The 16941-nt window shown below is 45.1% G+C and overlaps 1 protein-coding gene across 1 annotated transcript; it reads right to left on the minus strand.

Annotated features, from left to right (window-relative positions):
• Positions 1-124: 124 nt before the first annotated feature.
• Positions 125-16055, minus strand: LOC143997797 (uncharacterized). Its single transcript, XM_077493602.1, has 3 exons — positions 15826-16055; positions 6540-6666; positions 125-4378 (listed from the first exon to the last, which is right to left on the minus strand). The coding sequence occupies exons 1-3, from the start codon at positions 15916-15918 to the stop codon at positions 2556-2558; spliced, it is 2043 nt and encodes a 680-aa protein (XP_077349728.1). The 5' UTR covers positions 15919-16055; the 3' UTR covers positions 125-2555.
• Between the last annotated feature and the right edge of the window lie 886 nt (positions 16056-16941).

The following is a 16941-nucleotide window of genomic DNA, read 5'->3' on the forward strand; positions in this document are numbered from 1 at the left end:
TTATACTAGTCATATTGTAAGTATTAGCTGCAGAGAGAGTCTGAGAGGTGGGTGATGGTAAGTGAAGTACATATTACGCTCAGTCCTATAGAAATGATGCATTAGAACTGCACAGAACGAAATGATGCATTAGAACTGCACAGAACGCAGAGCTAGGCTTTATAAATCTATATACGGGTGCTGGTGCCTGCTTGTTGAAGTCAATGAATGAAGATTTTTTTTCCTTGGCATCCTGAAGGTTCCTGCAGGCTCCTGATTTGTAGATCCAACTTGTCCGTTCCTGCATTATGGGGAAGACAGCAGGACACAGCAGACTAGGCTTGTTGGATCTTCCACGTGTCCCTCATATAATGAAGAGATAATGGAAAAACGAAGTCTACCTTGTGAGGACGACCAGACACGACCCACTGCTATCCCCCCAAGGGACATATTTCAGCACTGCTAGGGCTGTGTAGGGGTTCGTTTCTGCCATTATATATATATATATATATATTGTCATCTACAGCTCAGAAACTTTAAGAAGCCTCAGGTTCTTGAAGAGGACCTGTAATATTATTGCCTTGTATGGTGGTCATGCAGACTTCCACAATGAGCCTTTCATGTTCACTATATCTACAGCCTGGGGATCTCTATCATCTGGGGGGGGGGGGGGGGGTCTAGGTAATACAAGCAAAGTCTTCATAATACAAATGGAGAAAGAGTAAGACATAACTGACTTTTACGCTTGGCACATTGCATTCCTTTTAAACACTAACTGCTGTGTATTGGTAGATTGCACTTTTTTTGCCTTTCTCTGACATATAAAAGATAATATAAAGCAGTGGTCTCCAAACTGTGGCCCGAGGTCCAGATGTGGCCCTTTGCTAGTCCTTATCCGGTCCTTGGGTCACTATTCATCCAAATTATATGAGGCACTATTCTCCCCCACTGACACCAACAGTGGTACATAATTTCTGCTACTGACACCAATGATGGGGCACTATTCCTCCCACTAGTATGAATGATGGGGCACTATTGCTACCACTGACACCAATGATGGAGCACTATTCCTCCCACTGACACCAATGATGTGGCAGTATTCCTCCCGCTGATACCAATGATGGGGAACTATTCCTACCACTGATACCAGCAATAGGGCACTTTTCCTCCCACTGACACCAATGATGGGGCACTATTCCTCCCGCTGATACCAATGATGGGTCACTATTCCTCCCGCTGATACCAATGATGGGTCACTATTCCTCCCGCTGATACCAATGATGGGTCACTATTCCTCCCGCTGATACCAATGATGGGGCACTATTCCTACCACTGATACCAGCAATAGGGCACTTTTCCTCCCACTGACACCAATGATGGGGCACTATTCCTCCCGCTGATACCAATGATGGGTCACTATTCCTCCCGCTGATACCAATGATGGGTTACTATTCCTCCCGCTGATACCAATGATGGGGCACTATTCCTACCACTGATACCAGCAATAGGGCACTTTTCCTCCCACTGACACCAATGATGGGGCACTATTCCTCCCGCTGATACCAATGATGGGTCACTATTCCTCCCGCTGATACCAATGATGGGTCACTATTCCTCCCACTGATACCAATGATGGGGCACTATTCCTCCCACTGATACCAGCAATAGGGCACTTTTCCTCCCACTGACACCAATGATGGGTCACTATTCCTCCCGCTGATACCAATGATGGGGCACTATTTCTCCCACTGATGCCAGCAATAGGGCAGTTTTCCTCCCACTGTCACCAATGATGGGGCACTATTCCTTCCAATGACACCAATTATGGGGAACTATTCCTTCCACTGACAACAATGATGAGGCACCATTTCTCCACCTACTGACCATCAACCCTGAGGCCATCTCACTGATGCTGGGTCTGGGACATTTTTTCCCCCTAACGGCCACAATCTGGCCCCCCTAACGACTATAGGGCAGTAAACTGGCCCTTTGTTTTAAAAGTTTGGAGATCCCTGATGTAAAGCTTCGACAAGGCCAGTCAAGAGAATTATAATTTGATGCATTTGTGTATCGGTGATGCTTTAACCTTCATTGGACAAAACCTGCAGTATTCTGTCACTCCAAAGAAGTGGGGGGGCATCCAGCTCTTAATTGGAGCCAATAACTCATCTTAAAAGGCCACATATAGTACTGTTTCTAAACTGCCTAAGGGAATAGGGAAGAGAAGTGTAACCAGCAGTAACCATGGGACCTTCTTAGAAGTGCACTGGGTCCACCATAGAGTGGGCATAGGCTTTCACTATCATGGGACACCTGGGGAAGCGCTAGGCTTACCCAACTGTGCCAAAATTTTCCAACAGTAATCCCCAGCAGTCTATACAGTGCAGAAACGTTCCTGGTCCTGGTTGAACGCCCAGGTCCTCACTACACTCATCTTCTGGACCACCAGCTGAGCACCACTGCTCTACACGGCTGCATCCTATAGTAACGTGTCTCCAAATCCACACCGGCCACAGAAGTAATAAAAGAGCAACACTTAAAAAAACGTAAAAAAAAAAAAGCCATTCATTTTGACCTTACAAGCCAATGCCATGGATCTTTTGGTGCGTGGTTAGATTCTGCTTGTGCCGAAAAGTTTTCCCGCAGTCATTGCACTGGTAAGGTCTTTCCCCAGTATGGGTACGGAGATGTGCAATGAGATGGTGTTTCTGGATGAAGCTTTTGCCACACTCGGAGCAGGTAAAGGGCCGTTCCCCAGTGTGGGTCTGCTGGTGGCACTTGAGGTACTCCCGCTTACGGAAGCTTTGCCCGCAGTCGTTGCACTTGTATGGTTTTTCCCCCGTGTGGGTGCGGCCGTGGATCTTCAGATGCTCGCAGGTGCTGAACGTTTTGCCGCACTCGCTGCAGATGTAGGGGCGTTCCCCGGTGTGAGTTCTCTGGTGTCTCACCAAGTGCTGCTTCTGGATGAAGCCCTTGCCGCAGTCAGCGCAGGTGAACGGTCGCTCCCCTGTGTGGATCTGCTGGTGCCTCTTCAGGCAGTCCCGTTTGCGAAAGGTTTTCTGGCAAGACTCGCACTTGAAGGGCCTCTCCCCAGTGTGGGTGTGAAGGTGGAACTTCAAGTGCTTCAGGAAGCGGAACATTTTGCCGCACTCGCCGCACTCGAACGGCTTCTCTCCGGGCGCTGGCCGCTGGCTCTCGCTGTTCTCACTGTCTTCATCCCGGCACTGCCCCGTCTCCTCATCCTGGGCCTTTTTATGGGCTTTTAAGAGCTTCTGAGACTTAAAGGTCCTGCCGCAGTCTTCACACTTGTTGGGCCGCTGGCCAGTGTGGAGCCGGTTGTGTCTCTTCAGGTGCTCGTATGTGGTAAAGCTTTTTCCGCACTCGCTGCAAATGTGCGGGCTGCCTCGGCAGTTGCCATTGGATGGGTTAGAGTACGGTAACTCTTCTACAATGACCACAGTGAAAGGTCGTTCACCAGAATGGGTCCTCTGGTGGCGGATAAGGTGATGCTTCTGGATAAAGCCCTTGCCGCATTCCTCACAGGAGAAAGGACGTTCACCCGTGTGGATCTGCTGATGTCGCCTCAAGTGCTCTCGTTTTCGAAACCCCTTGCCGCAGTCCTCGCACTCATGTGGCTTTTCTCCGCGGTGCAGCTTTTGGTGGAACTTCAGGTGCTTGAAGGTTCGGAAACTTTCGTCACACTCGTTACAGCTGTAACTGGTCTCCCCGGAATGGCTCCTCTGGTGGGCCATGAGCGTCTGCTTGTGCCGAAAGCGTTTGCCGCACTCCTCGCACTTGTGGATGCGCTCGCCAGTGTGGGTCTGCTGGTGAACTTTTAGCACCCGGTGGGCTCGGAAACTCTTGCCGCAGTCTTCGCACTTGTAGGGGCGTTCCCCGGTGTGGATCCTCTGGTGGATCTTCAGCCTTTCGTTGGTGCTCAGGCTCTTCCCGCACTCTTCGCATTTGTAAGGCCGTTCCCCCGTGTGGGTCCGGAGGTGGGTGACCAAGTGCTGCTTCTGGATGAAGCTCTTCCCACACTCTATGCAGTTGTAGGGGCGCTCCCCAGTGTGAGTCTGCTGGTGGCGCTTTAGGCTGTCCCGCTTTCGGAAGTTCTTCCCACATACTGTGCACCGGTAGGCTTTCTCCCCCTCGTCCCTGGTAGGGTCGGCCTGGGCCATGCTGGGGCTGAAGCTGTCCAGGTAGGATGAGGTGTGTTCAGCATTGACCTCTTCCTTGTTCCCCTGGGGCTGACCGCTGGCAGACTGACTGCTACTGTTACCCACAATGCCAGGACATGCGGAAGAGGGATCCAAAACGGGCAGTGCCGACGGGACAACATTGTCCAACTTCTCGTTGTACTTGGAGACGATCTTCTCTTTGTCATTCACTGGTCCGTCCTCTAAGATGGAAAGAGAGAGAGACAGGGAGAGAATGAGAGTGAGTAACAGGACCAAAAGCCATCACATAGAACTTACTCAATGCAAAGAAGTGTTATTCATGAATAAAATTAGTACAGAGCAGACATGTGCAATTCGTTTCGGTCCGAATATAAATTCTGACAAATGTTTATTTATACAGAGATTCGGATGTATACGAATTAAACAGTAACGAATTTCATTGAAATTATTTTAATTTTGTTTCGTATATTCATTTTCTAACAAATTGCAAATTTTCGGAATGATTTGAATTCGGATGGGTCGATAAATGATCGATTGATTTGAATTCTGTGTGAAGAACAGCTGGTTGTTACGGAGCGGGTCTGGGAAGCTGGCCGCCACGTCCTTGACAACCTATGACTTATCAGCCGTCAGCGATGAAGAATGCCCGCAATAGAAAAGTCAGAACAAAAACAGTGTGCCCCCCCAAACCATGCCAAAATTCACGGCAAAATAAAAAAAAAATGGTGTGGGGTCTCCCCCAAAATTCATACTAGCCCCTTATCCCAGCATGCAGCCCGGCAGGCCAGGAAAAGGGGGGGGACAAGCAAGCCCCTCCTTGAACTATACCAGGCCACATGCCCTCAATATGGGGGGTGCTTTAGGGCAGGGGTGCTCTGCCTCCTCACCCTGAAGCACCATGCTGATGGGGACAAGGGCCTCCTCCCCACAACCTTGGCCGGTGGTTGTGGGGGTCAGTAGGCAGGGGGGCTTATCGGAATCCGGCGCCCCCACCATGTAAATGAGTATGGGGTAAGTAGTACCCCTACCCATTCACCAAAAAAGTGTCTTTCACAAGTCCTTTATTAAAAAATAAAAACAAATGTCCCCCGGTGTAGATCTATCATCAATCACGCCGCCCTCGTCGGACCAGAAAAAAAACAAAAAAAAACTCCAGTCTCATCGAAGGCTTCCGCCATCTGCCTGCTCAGCTATCTGACATTTCTAAAATAACTAAGGGGCAGACTCACCTGATTATGAGGGGGGCAGGGCCATTTAGTGACATTGCTGGGTGGCCCCGCCCCTTAGCTATTTAAAGCTGAGTGCCACCCAAAAGGGGAAGCTCAGCTTGTCTGTCTCCTCCCCCACTCCGCTGCCACATTTGGTACCTTTTGGGGGGGGGGGGGGAGCGGGTACCTGGTATTGACAGGTACCCACTCCCACTTCCGGCTGAGTTCACTGCGGCGAAGTGAGCTGGAAGTTCATTGTCCTCCTCCTTCACCCTGTAGCCAGGCCATTCACAGAGCACAGAACGATTTGCGCACGCGCAGTAGGAAATCGGCTGTGAAGCCGCTAGGCTTTCCTGACAGTTTCCCTTAGCCGAGACGGTGGCGCCAACACCCGAGAGCCGATTCAAGGATTGGTTCAGGTGAGGACACTGCTGGATGCCTGGACAGCTAAGTGTCCTAATAGTAAAAGTCAGCAGTTACAGTATTTGTAGCTGCTGACTTTTAATTTTCGGAGGGGGGGGGGACCGGAACTCTGCTTTAGGAACTGTCAGACGGCAGAGCAAGCAGACAACGGGAGCCTTCGGTGAGATGTGAGGATTTGTTTATTTTATTTTTTTCGAGTCAGCAGTAGCGGCGGGCATCGTGAGTGATGATGGATCTACTATGGGGGACATTGGAATGGAAGGAATTGTCAAAAAACGCATGTTGTGTCAGAACTCATTTTTTACACTTTGTTGGTAAATGGGTAGGGGGTAGGTATGTACCTCTACTCATTGACATGGAGGGGGGGGTCTGTTAAAAGGGGCTTCCAGATACCGATAAGACCCCACTCACAAAGATCCCCACAACCATCGGACAGGGTTGTGGTCAAGAGGCTTTTGTCCAAATCAACATGGGGATAAGGAGCTTTGGGGTGGGGGAGGCGGAGCCCCCCTGCCCTAGTTCACCCACCCCATGTTGAGGGCATATGGCATGGTATGATTCAAGGGGGGGGGGGGGAGGGGTTGGGTGGAACAATGCTCTGTAGAGAGGTCAGTGGTGGATTAATATGCAGAATATATCAATATGGAGCTGTAAGGTAGGGGGTGGGATGGAGCGATGTTCTCCACATTTGTAGAGGAGTCAGTGATGGAATAATCTGCAGAATATGAAAACTTGTTCTTCTTAGAATTACCCAGAGATATTAGCGCCTCATAATTCTCTTTCATCATATCTTTGTAAAGTTCCTTCTGACATTCTTCCAGGTCCTTCCACTCGTCCTCCGAGAAGTAAGCTGCCACATCATCAAAGGTCACCGGAACCTGGAAGAATATGGGACGGGGGGTCATACGGTGCCGGGACCATACATCTCAGTTCATCTCCCGGACTGCACCCACATCAGCAAGTGACCCAGGAAAGACCAAACATTGTCTTCCTACGTGGTATGGAGGTTCTACATGTACTGTATGTAGTAGATGAAGATGTATGGAGGTTCTACATGTACTGTATGTAGTAGATGAAGACGTATGGAGGTTCTACATGTACTGTATATAGTAGATGAAGGCGTATGGAGGTTCTACATGTACTGTATGTAGTAGATGAAGACGTATGGAGGTTCTACATGTACTGTATGTAGTAGATGAAGACGTATGGAGGTTCTACATGTACTGTATGTAGTAGATGAAGACGTGTGGAGGTTCTACATGTACTGTATGTAGTAGATGAAGACGTGTGGAGGTTCTACATGTACTGTATGTAGTAGATGAAGATGTATGGAGGTTCTACATGTACTGTATGTATTCGAATTGGACAGATAGAGGTTCTACATGTGGGTATGTAGTAGATGAAGACATATGGAGGTTCTACATGTAGGTATGTAGTAGATGAAGACGTATGGAGGATATACTAGAAGGGATGTAGTAGATAAAGACATATGGCAGTTCTACATGTAGGTATGTAGTAGATGAAGACGTATTGAGGTTCTACAGTAGGTATGTAGTCGAGGAAGACATATGGAGGTTCTGCATGAAGTAGATGAAGACATATGGAGGTTCTAAATGTAGATTGTAGTAGATGAAGACGTATTGAGATTCTACATGTAGGTATGTAGTAGATGAAGACATATGGAGGTTCTACATGTAGTAGATGAAGATGTATGGAGGTTCTACATGTAGGTATGTAGTAGATGAAGACGTATGGAGGATATACTAGAAGGGATGTAGTAAAGACATATGGCAGTTCTACATGTAGGTATGTAGTAGATGAAGACGTATTGAGGTTCTACAGTAGGTATGTAGTAGAGGAAGACATATGGAGGTTCTGCATGTAGTAGATGAAGACGTATGGAGGTTAAACTTGTGGGTATGAAGTAGATGAAGATGTATGGAGGTTCTACATGTAGGTATGTAGTAGATGAAGACATATGGAGGTTCTAAATGTAGATTGTAGTAGATGAAGACGTATTGAGATTCTACATGTAGGTATGTAGTAGATGAAGACATAAGGAGGTTCTACATGTAGGTATGTAGTAGATGAAGATGTATGGAGGTTATACTTGTGGGTATGAAGTAGATGAAGACATATGGAGGTTCTACATGTAGGTATGTAGTAGATGAAGACGTATTGAGGTTCTACAGTAGGTATGTAGTAGAGGAAGACATATGGAGGTTCTGCATGTAGTAGATGAAGACGTATGGAGGTTAAACTTGTGGGTATGTAGTAGATGAAGATGTATGGAGGTTCTACATGTGGGTATGTAGTAGATGAAGACATATGGAGGTTCTAAATGTAGATTGTAGTAGATGAAGACGTATTGAGATTCTACATGTAGGTATGTAGTAGATGAAGACATGAGGAGGTTCTACATGTAGGTATGTAGTAGATGAAGATGTATGGAGGTTATACTAGAAGGGATGTAGTAGATGAAGACATAAGGAGGTTCTACATGTAGGTATGTAGTAGATGAAGATGTATGGAGGTTATACTTGTGGGTATGAAGTAGATGAAGACATATGGAGGTTCTACATGTAGGTATGTAGTAGATGAAGACGTATTGAGGTTCTACATGTAGGTATGTAGTAGAGGAAGACATATGGAGGTTCTGCATGTAGTAGATGAAGACGTATGGAGGATAAACTTGTGGGTATGAAGTAGATGAAGATGTATGGAGGTTCTACATGTGGGTATGTAGTAGATGAAGACATATGGAGGTTCTAAATGTAGATTGTAGTAGATGAAGACGTATTGAGATTCTACATGTAGGCATGTAGTAGAGGAAGACATATGGAGGTTCTACAAGTAGGTATGTAGTAGAGGAAGACATATGGAGGTTCTGCATGTAGTAGATGAAGACGTATGGAGGATAAACTTGTGGGTATGAAGTAGATGAAGATGTATGGAGATTCTACATGTGGGTATGTAGTAGATGAAGACATATGGAGGTTCTAAATGTAGATTGTAGTAGATGAAGACGTATTGAGATTCTACATGTGGGTATGTAGTAGATGAAGATGTATGGAGGACCAACATGTGGGTATATATTAGATGAAGACGTGTGGAGGATATACATGTATGCAAGTAGTAGATAAAGACATATGGAGGTTCTAAAAGTACTGTAGGTATGTAGTAGATGAAGATGTATGGGAGGTTCTACATGTAGGTACAGTGCCTTGAAAAAGTATTTATACCCCTTGTAATTTTCCCCATTTTGTCATGGTACAACAAAAAACATGAATATATTTTATTGGGATTTTATGTGACAGACCAACGTAAAGTGGCACAGAATTGTGAAGTGGAAGGAAAATGATAAATGGTTTTCAAAATTTTTACAAATAAATATCTGAAAAGTGTGGGATGCATTTGTATTCAGCCCCCTTTACTCTGATACCCCTAACTAAAACCTAGTGGAACCATTTGCCTTCAGAAGTGACCCAATTAGTAAATAGAGTCCATCTGTGTGTAATTTAATCTCAGTATAAATACAGCTGTTCTGTGAAAGCCCTCAGAGGTTTGTTGGAGAACCTTAGTGAAGAAACAGCATCATGAAGGCCAAGGAACACACCAGACAGGTCAGGGATGAAGTTGTGGAGAAGTATAAAGCAGGGTTAGGTTATAAAAAAATCTCCCAAGCTTTGACCATCTCACGGAGCTCTGTTCAATCCATCATCGGAAAATGGAAAGAGTATGGGCACAACCGCAAACCTACCAAGACATGGCCGTCCACCTAAACTGACCGAGCCGGGCAAGGAGAGCATTCATCAGAGAAGAGCCAAGAGGTCCATGGTAACTCTGGAGGAGCTGCAGAGATCCACAGCTCAGGGGGGAGAATCTGTCCACAGGACAACTATTAGTCGTCTCCCCACAAATCTGCCCTTTATGGAAGAGTGACAAGAAGAAAGACATTGGAGAAAGAAAGTCATAAGAAGTCCTGTTTGTAGTTTGTGAGAAGCCATGTGGGGGAGGGGGCAGCAAACATGGGGAAGAAGGTGATCTGGTCAGAGGAGACCAAAATTCTACTTTATGGCCTAAAAGCAAAACGCTATGTGTGGGGGAAACTAACACCGCCCATCCCCCGAACACACCATCCCCACCGTGAGACATGGTGGTGGCAGCATCATGTGGTGGGGATGGTTTTCTTCAGCAGGGACAGGGAAGCTGGTCAGAGTTGATGGGAAGATGGATGGAGACAAATACAGGACAATCTTAGAAGAAAACCTGTTAGAGTCGGCAAAAGACTTGAGACCGGGGCGGAGGTTCCCCTTCCAGCAGGACAACGACCCGAAACATCCAGCCAGAGCTACAATGGAATGGTTTACATCAGTCATGTCCAAAGTCCGCCCCGCTTTACGGTTTAATACGGCCCCCCTGGTGATTTGGATATATATCGTATTTATCGGCGCTGCCTCGGAGGGGGCTGGAGGACCGCCATCAGATTACATACAGGAGAATCTCCTGTTTATTTGGCAGCATCTGTAATAGGAAGTCCCGTCTCCTGGGCCGCCATTGGATGACTGTTCTGTCTATCATAAGAGGTGGGACTTTGTAATAAAGAGGCCGCCGAGTAAACAGGAGATTTTCCTGTATGTAATCTGTCGGCGCTCATCCCACCTCCTCCCTGTCCCCTCCGAGGCTGCAGATGGGCATGGATCAGACTGCACTGATGGCAATGGTGAGGCTGCATTTATTGCAATGGTGAGGCTGCATTCATGGCAATGGTGAGGCTGCATTCATGGCAATGGTGAGGCTGCATTCATGGCAATGGTGAGGCTGCATTCATGGCAATGGTGAGGCTGCATTCATGGCAATGGTGAGGCTGCAGATGGGCACTAATTGGGCTACATTGATGGGCACTGTCCCTTATTTTGCTTTACAGTTCTTTATTTAAAATTTTATTTCCTGAAACTTCCCTCTTAAAGTGAAAGTGCGTGTTATAAGCCAATAAATACGGTATATAGGAATAACACACCCCAGTGCATCCTTAGTCCTGAGTGGCACTCAGGGATTCGTTGGGGGCCACAAAAGATATATCTATATCAAAATAACATGCCCGAGCTCATCTCTTCACCACACACAGCCACAAAGGAAAGAGAATTCTTGTTGGGCGGTGTATTAGCGCTCGGACGAACACACTTAGACGGAATTTTAATGGTTCAAAGAATGTCAGGCAAAACGGTCGGCCCTCACTCATGTTTACTTCATCAAATCTGGCACTCTTTGAAAAAAGTTTGGACAACCCTGGTTTACATCAAAGCATATTCATGTGTTAGAATGGCCCAGTCACAGTCCAGACCTAAATCCCATTGAGAATCTGTGGCCAGACTTGAAAATTGCTGATCACAGACGCTCTCCATCCAATCTGACAGAGCTTGAGATATTTTACAAAGAAGAAGAATGGGCAGAAATGTCCTCTCTAGATGTGCAGCTGTAATTGCAGAGAAAGGGGGTTCTACAAATTATTGACTCCGGGGGGCGCCATACAAATGTACCCCCCACACTTTTCACATATTTATTTGTATCATTTTCCTTCCACTTTACAATTATGTGACACTTTGTGTTGGTCCATCACATAAAATCCCAATAAAATACATTTACGTTTTTGGTTGTAACATCACAAAATGTGGGGAATATCAAGGGGTATGAATACTTTTTCAAGGCACTGTATGCAGTGGATGAAGACATGTAGAGGTTATACATGTAAGTATGTAGTAGATGAAGACCTATGGAGGATATACATGTAGGTATGTAGTAGATGAAGATATATGGAGGTTCCACAAGTGGGTTTGAAGTAGAGGAAGGCGTATCACGTGTATACATATAGGTATGTAGTAGATGAAGAGTTATGGAGGTTCTACAAGTGGGTATGAAGTATATGAAGACCTATTGAGTGTATACATATAGGTATGTAGTATATGAAGATGTATGGAGAGTATACATATAGGTATGTAGTATATGAAGATGTATGGAGAGTATACATATAGGTATGTAGTATATGAAGATGTATGGAGTGTATACATATAGGTTTGTAGTACATGAAGATGTATGGAGTGTATACATATAGGTATGAAGTATATGAAGATGTATGGAGAGTATACATATAGGTATGTAGTATATGAAGATGTATGGAGTGTATACATATAGGTATGTAGTAGATGAAGACGTATGGAGAGTATACATATAGGTATGTAGTATATGAAGATGTATGGAGAGTATACATATAGGTATGTAGTATATGAAGATGTATGGAGAGTATACATATAGGTATGTAGTATATGAAGATGTATGGAGAGTATACATATAGGTATGTAGTATATGAAGATGTATGGAGTGTATACATATAGGTATGTAGTACATGAAGATGTATGGAGTGTATACATATAGGTATGAAGTATATGAAGATGTATGGAGAGTATACATATAGGTATGTAGTATATGAAGATGTATGGAGTGTATACATATAGGTATGTAGTAGATGAAGACGTATGGAGGTTCTACATGAAGGTATATACACTCACTTTGCATACACTCGCGAGAACGGACATACCCACGTGCATGTAAAGAGCCTCGCAAGTACTGTACAGACATTTTGCTGAAGGAGCTGAAGCTCCGAGAGAGAGTAGCCCGCCCTGTTCCAATTTGCCCCTGACATCCTCACTAAACCCTAGAAGTGAAAAAGGGTATTGCTTCATTTTAAGTTCCTTTTCGTTTACCATACATGCTCTGGTCCCATTGTGAACTTAAAAGTGGGGTATGCCTGTACTAGATGAAGAGGTATGGAGGTTTTACATATAGTAGAGAAAGACGTATAGGGGGATATACATGTAGATATGTAGTGCATGAAGACATATGGAGGATTTCATGTAGGTATGTAGTAGATGGAGATGTATGGAGGTTTCACTTGTGGGTACGAAGTAGATGAAGACATATGGAGTTTATACATGTAGGTAGGTTGTAGATGAAGGCCTATGTAGGTTGTACATGTAGATGTATTGTAGATGAAGACCTACGTAGGTTATACCTGTAGGTATGAAGTAGATGAAGACCTACGTAGGTTATACCTGTAGGTATGTAGTAGATGAAGACGTATGGAGGATATACATGTAGGTATGTAGTAGATGAAGACATTATACATGTAGGTATGAAGTAGATGAAAATGTATGGATGATATACATGTAGGTATGTAGTAGATGAAGACATTATACATGTAGGTATGAAGTAGATGAAGATGTATGGAGGATATACATGTAGATATGTAGTAGATGAAGACGTATGGAGGATATACATGTAGGTATGTAGTAGATGAAGACATTATACATGTAGGTATGAAGTAGATGAAGACGTATGGATGATATACATGTAGGTATGAAGTAGATGAAGACGTATGGATGATATACATGTAGGTATGAAGTAGATGAAGATGTATGGAGGATATACATGTAGGTATGTAGTAGATGAAGACATTATACATGTAGGTATGAAGTAGATGAAGATGTATGGAGGATATACATATAGGTATGTAGTAGATGAAGATGTATGGAGGATATACATATAGGTATGTAGTAGATGAAGACATTATACCCGTAGGTATGAAGTAGATGAAGATGTATGGAGGATATACATATAGGTATGTAGTAGACAAAGACATTATACATGTAGGTATGTAGTAGATGAAGATGTATGGAGGATATACATATAGGTATGTAGTAGATGAAGATGTATGGAAGTTCTACATGTAAGTATATAGTAGATGAAGACATTATACATGTAGGTATGAAGTAGATGAAGACGTATGGAGGATATACATATAGGTATGTAGTAGATGAAGACGCTATACACGTGGGTATGTAGTACATGATGATGTACGGAGGATATACATGTGGGTATGAAGTAGATGAGGACCTACTGAGGTTCTACATATAGGTATGTAGTAGATAAAGACGTATAGAGGTTATACATGTAGGTATGTAGTGGATGAAGACCTAAGGAGGATATACATGTAGTAGATGAGGACCTGTGGAGGTTCTACATGTAGGTATGTAGTAGATTATTATACAAGATTTATATAGTGCCAACAGTTTGCACAGCGCTTTACAACATCGGGGAAGACAGTGCAAAATAGAATACAATACAGGAGGGTTTAGAGGGCCCTGCTCGTTAGAGCTTACAATCTAGAAGGACGAAGATACATGGAGGTTCTACATGTGGGTATGTAGTAGATGAAGACATATGGAGGATATACATGTAGGTATGTAGTAGATGAAGACGTACTAAGGTTTTACATGTAGGTATGTAGTAGATGAAGACGTATGGAGGTTTTACATGTAGGTATGTAGTAGATGAAGACTTATGGAGGTTTTACATGTAGGTATGTAGTAGATGAAAACGTATGGAGGTTCTACACGGTTGCTATGCATTAGATGAAGACATAGGGAGGAAATACATGCGGGTATATAGTAGATAAGGACCTATGGAGGTTCTACATGTGGGTATGTAATAGATGAAGACGTGTGGAGGTTCTACATGTGGGTATGTAGTAGATGAAGACGTATGGAGGTTCTACATGTGGGTATGTAGTAGATGAAGACGTATGGAGGTTCTACATGTGGGTATGTAGTAGATGAAGACGTATGGAGGTTCTACATGTATGTATGTAGTAGATGAAGGCGTATGGAGGTTCTACATGTATGTATGTAGTAGATGAAGGCGTATGGAGGTTCTACATGTATGTATGTAGTAGATGAAGGCATATGGAGGTTCTACATGTGGGTATGTAGTAGATGAAGACGTATGGAGGTTCTACATGTATGTATGTAGTAGATGAAGGCGTATGGAGGTTCTACATGTGGGTATATAGTAGATGAAGACGTATGGAAGTTCTACATGTATGTATGTAGTAGATGAAGACGTATGAAAGTTCTACATGTATGTATGTAGTAGATGAAGGCGTATGGAGGTTCTACATGTGGGTATGTAGTAGATGAAGACGTATGGAAGTTCTACATGTATGTATGTAGTAGATGAAGGCGTATGGAGGTTCTACATGTATGTATGTAGTAGATGAAGACGTATGGAAGTTCTACATGTGGGTATGTAGTAGATGAAGACGTATGGAGGTTCTACATGTATGTATGTAGTAGATGAAGACGTATGGAGGTTCTACATGTATGTATGTAGTAGATGAAGACGTATGGAAGTTCTACATGTGGGTATGTAGTAGATGAAGACGTGTGGAGGTTCTACATGTGGGTATGTAGTAGATGAAGACGTATGGAGGTTCTACATGTGGGTATGTAGTAGATGAAGAGGTATGGAGGTTCTACATGTATGTATGTAGTAGATGAAGACGTATGGAGGTTCTACATGTATGTATGTAGTAGATGAAGGCGTATGGAGGTTCTACATGTGGGTATGTAGTAGATGAAGACGTATGGAAGTTCTACATGTGGGTATGTAGTAGATGAAGACGTATGGAAGTTCTACATGTGGGTATGTAGTAGATGAAGACGTATGGAGGTTCTACATGTGGGTATGTAGTAGATGAAGGCGTATGGAGGTTCTACATGTGGGTATGTAGTAGATGAAGACGTATGGAGGTTCTACATGTGGGTATGTAGTAGATGAAGACGTATGGGAGGTTCTACATGTGGGTATGTAGTAGATGAAGACGTATGGAGGTTCTACATGTGGGTATGTAGTAGATGAAGACGTATGGGAGGTTCTACATGTGGGTATGTAGTAGATGAAGACGTATGGAGGTTCTACATGTGGGTATGTAGTAGATGAAGACGTATGGGAGGTTCTACATGTGGGTATGTAGTAGATGAAGACGTATGGAGGTTCTACATGTGGGTATGTAGTAGGTATGTAGAAGCTGTATGAATATATACTTCTTCATGCAGATATACATTCGTTGGAGTTGGACAGACATGTCACATATCATACATGTACACGTATGTCCGGCACCCCCCCCCCCCAATGTCGCCTACCTGTGCCGTGTCCCCCTCCGGCAGGGGTTTCTCCAGCTCCCTCCGGGTGGAGGAGAGACTCAGTCTGTCTCCAGCCGTCACTGAGCAGATCATCTGGGAGATGTCCAGGGGCGCTCCGCCTGCCTACCACAACCTGACCAGAGCCATGGAGATCCCCCACAATCCCACGCACAGCTCTGCAGAGCCAACGGGCCCCAAGATCAGCCTGTGCTGGAGAGGAAGCAGGAAGTACCTCCTCCCCTCCGTCACATCCAGAGCTACAACTCCCCCCCCCCCCCTCCTCCTCCAGCACTGCTCCCTCCCCCGACACGGCATGTCACTGACAACCTGCTCAACCAGTCAGCCACAAATCCCATTGAAGTCTATGGGGGGGGGGGGGTCTTCTTTTTTCATTCTGGTAAATTTTAAGGTTGATAATGGGGGGGGCTGAGCATTGCCAGGGGGGACGTGTACCAATAAATAATTAAAGAGCTTGGGGGGGGGGGTTTCCTGCGACTTCGAGGGGAACATTGAAAATAGACAATTCCTTTAAATAACAAGTCGGGGGGGTGTCTTAAAGCTGTACGCAGTGTTACAGGACAGAGCGACTTTCAAGTATGGCCTCAGCGGCTGCTGCAGAACTACAAGTCCCATGAGGCATTGCAAGGCTGACAGTAAAAAAGCACGACTCCCGCAGGCAGAGGCATGATGGGACTTGTAGTTCCGCAACGGGTGGAGAGCCGCCAGTTGAGCACCCATGCTTCAAGGGCTTGCTCGCGCTTTCTTTTGCTCTCTGAAAAACGTTCCACATCTGGATTGCTCTTCAGAGGGCACTTGACAGGCGCTGAGGAGTGGCTGCATCGCTTCCTCAACCCCTGCTCTAACCCCCTTGATCGCCACGGGAGCGCACCACAACCACGCGCACTGCACCGCCTGCAGACTGGCCCCATTGATTAACCGGGTCAGGTTTGGTGGGCGCTAGTAACAATTCCCCCTCCTTACCGCGTGGTGCGATTTTGCAGCCCGCTCGCGATTTGGTACCTGCAAAAACACTGCATTTGCGTTCTCTGCTTGGGGGATGCCCTTAACAAGGCACTAGCACCTGCAGATCGCAAAAGGCAGTGCACTGCCGACGCG

This window comes from Lithobates pipiens, unplaced genomic scaffold (genome assembly GCF_037356315.1).
Source record: "Lithobates pipiens isolate NorthernLeopardFrog02 unplaced genomic scaffold, aLitPip1_a1.2 Scaffold_19, whole genome shotgun sequence".
NCBI classification, from domain to species: Eukaryota; Metazoa; Chordata; class Amphibia; order Anura; family Ranidae; genus Lithobates; species Lithobates pipiens.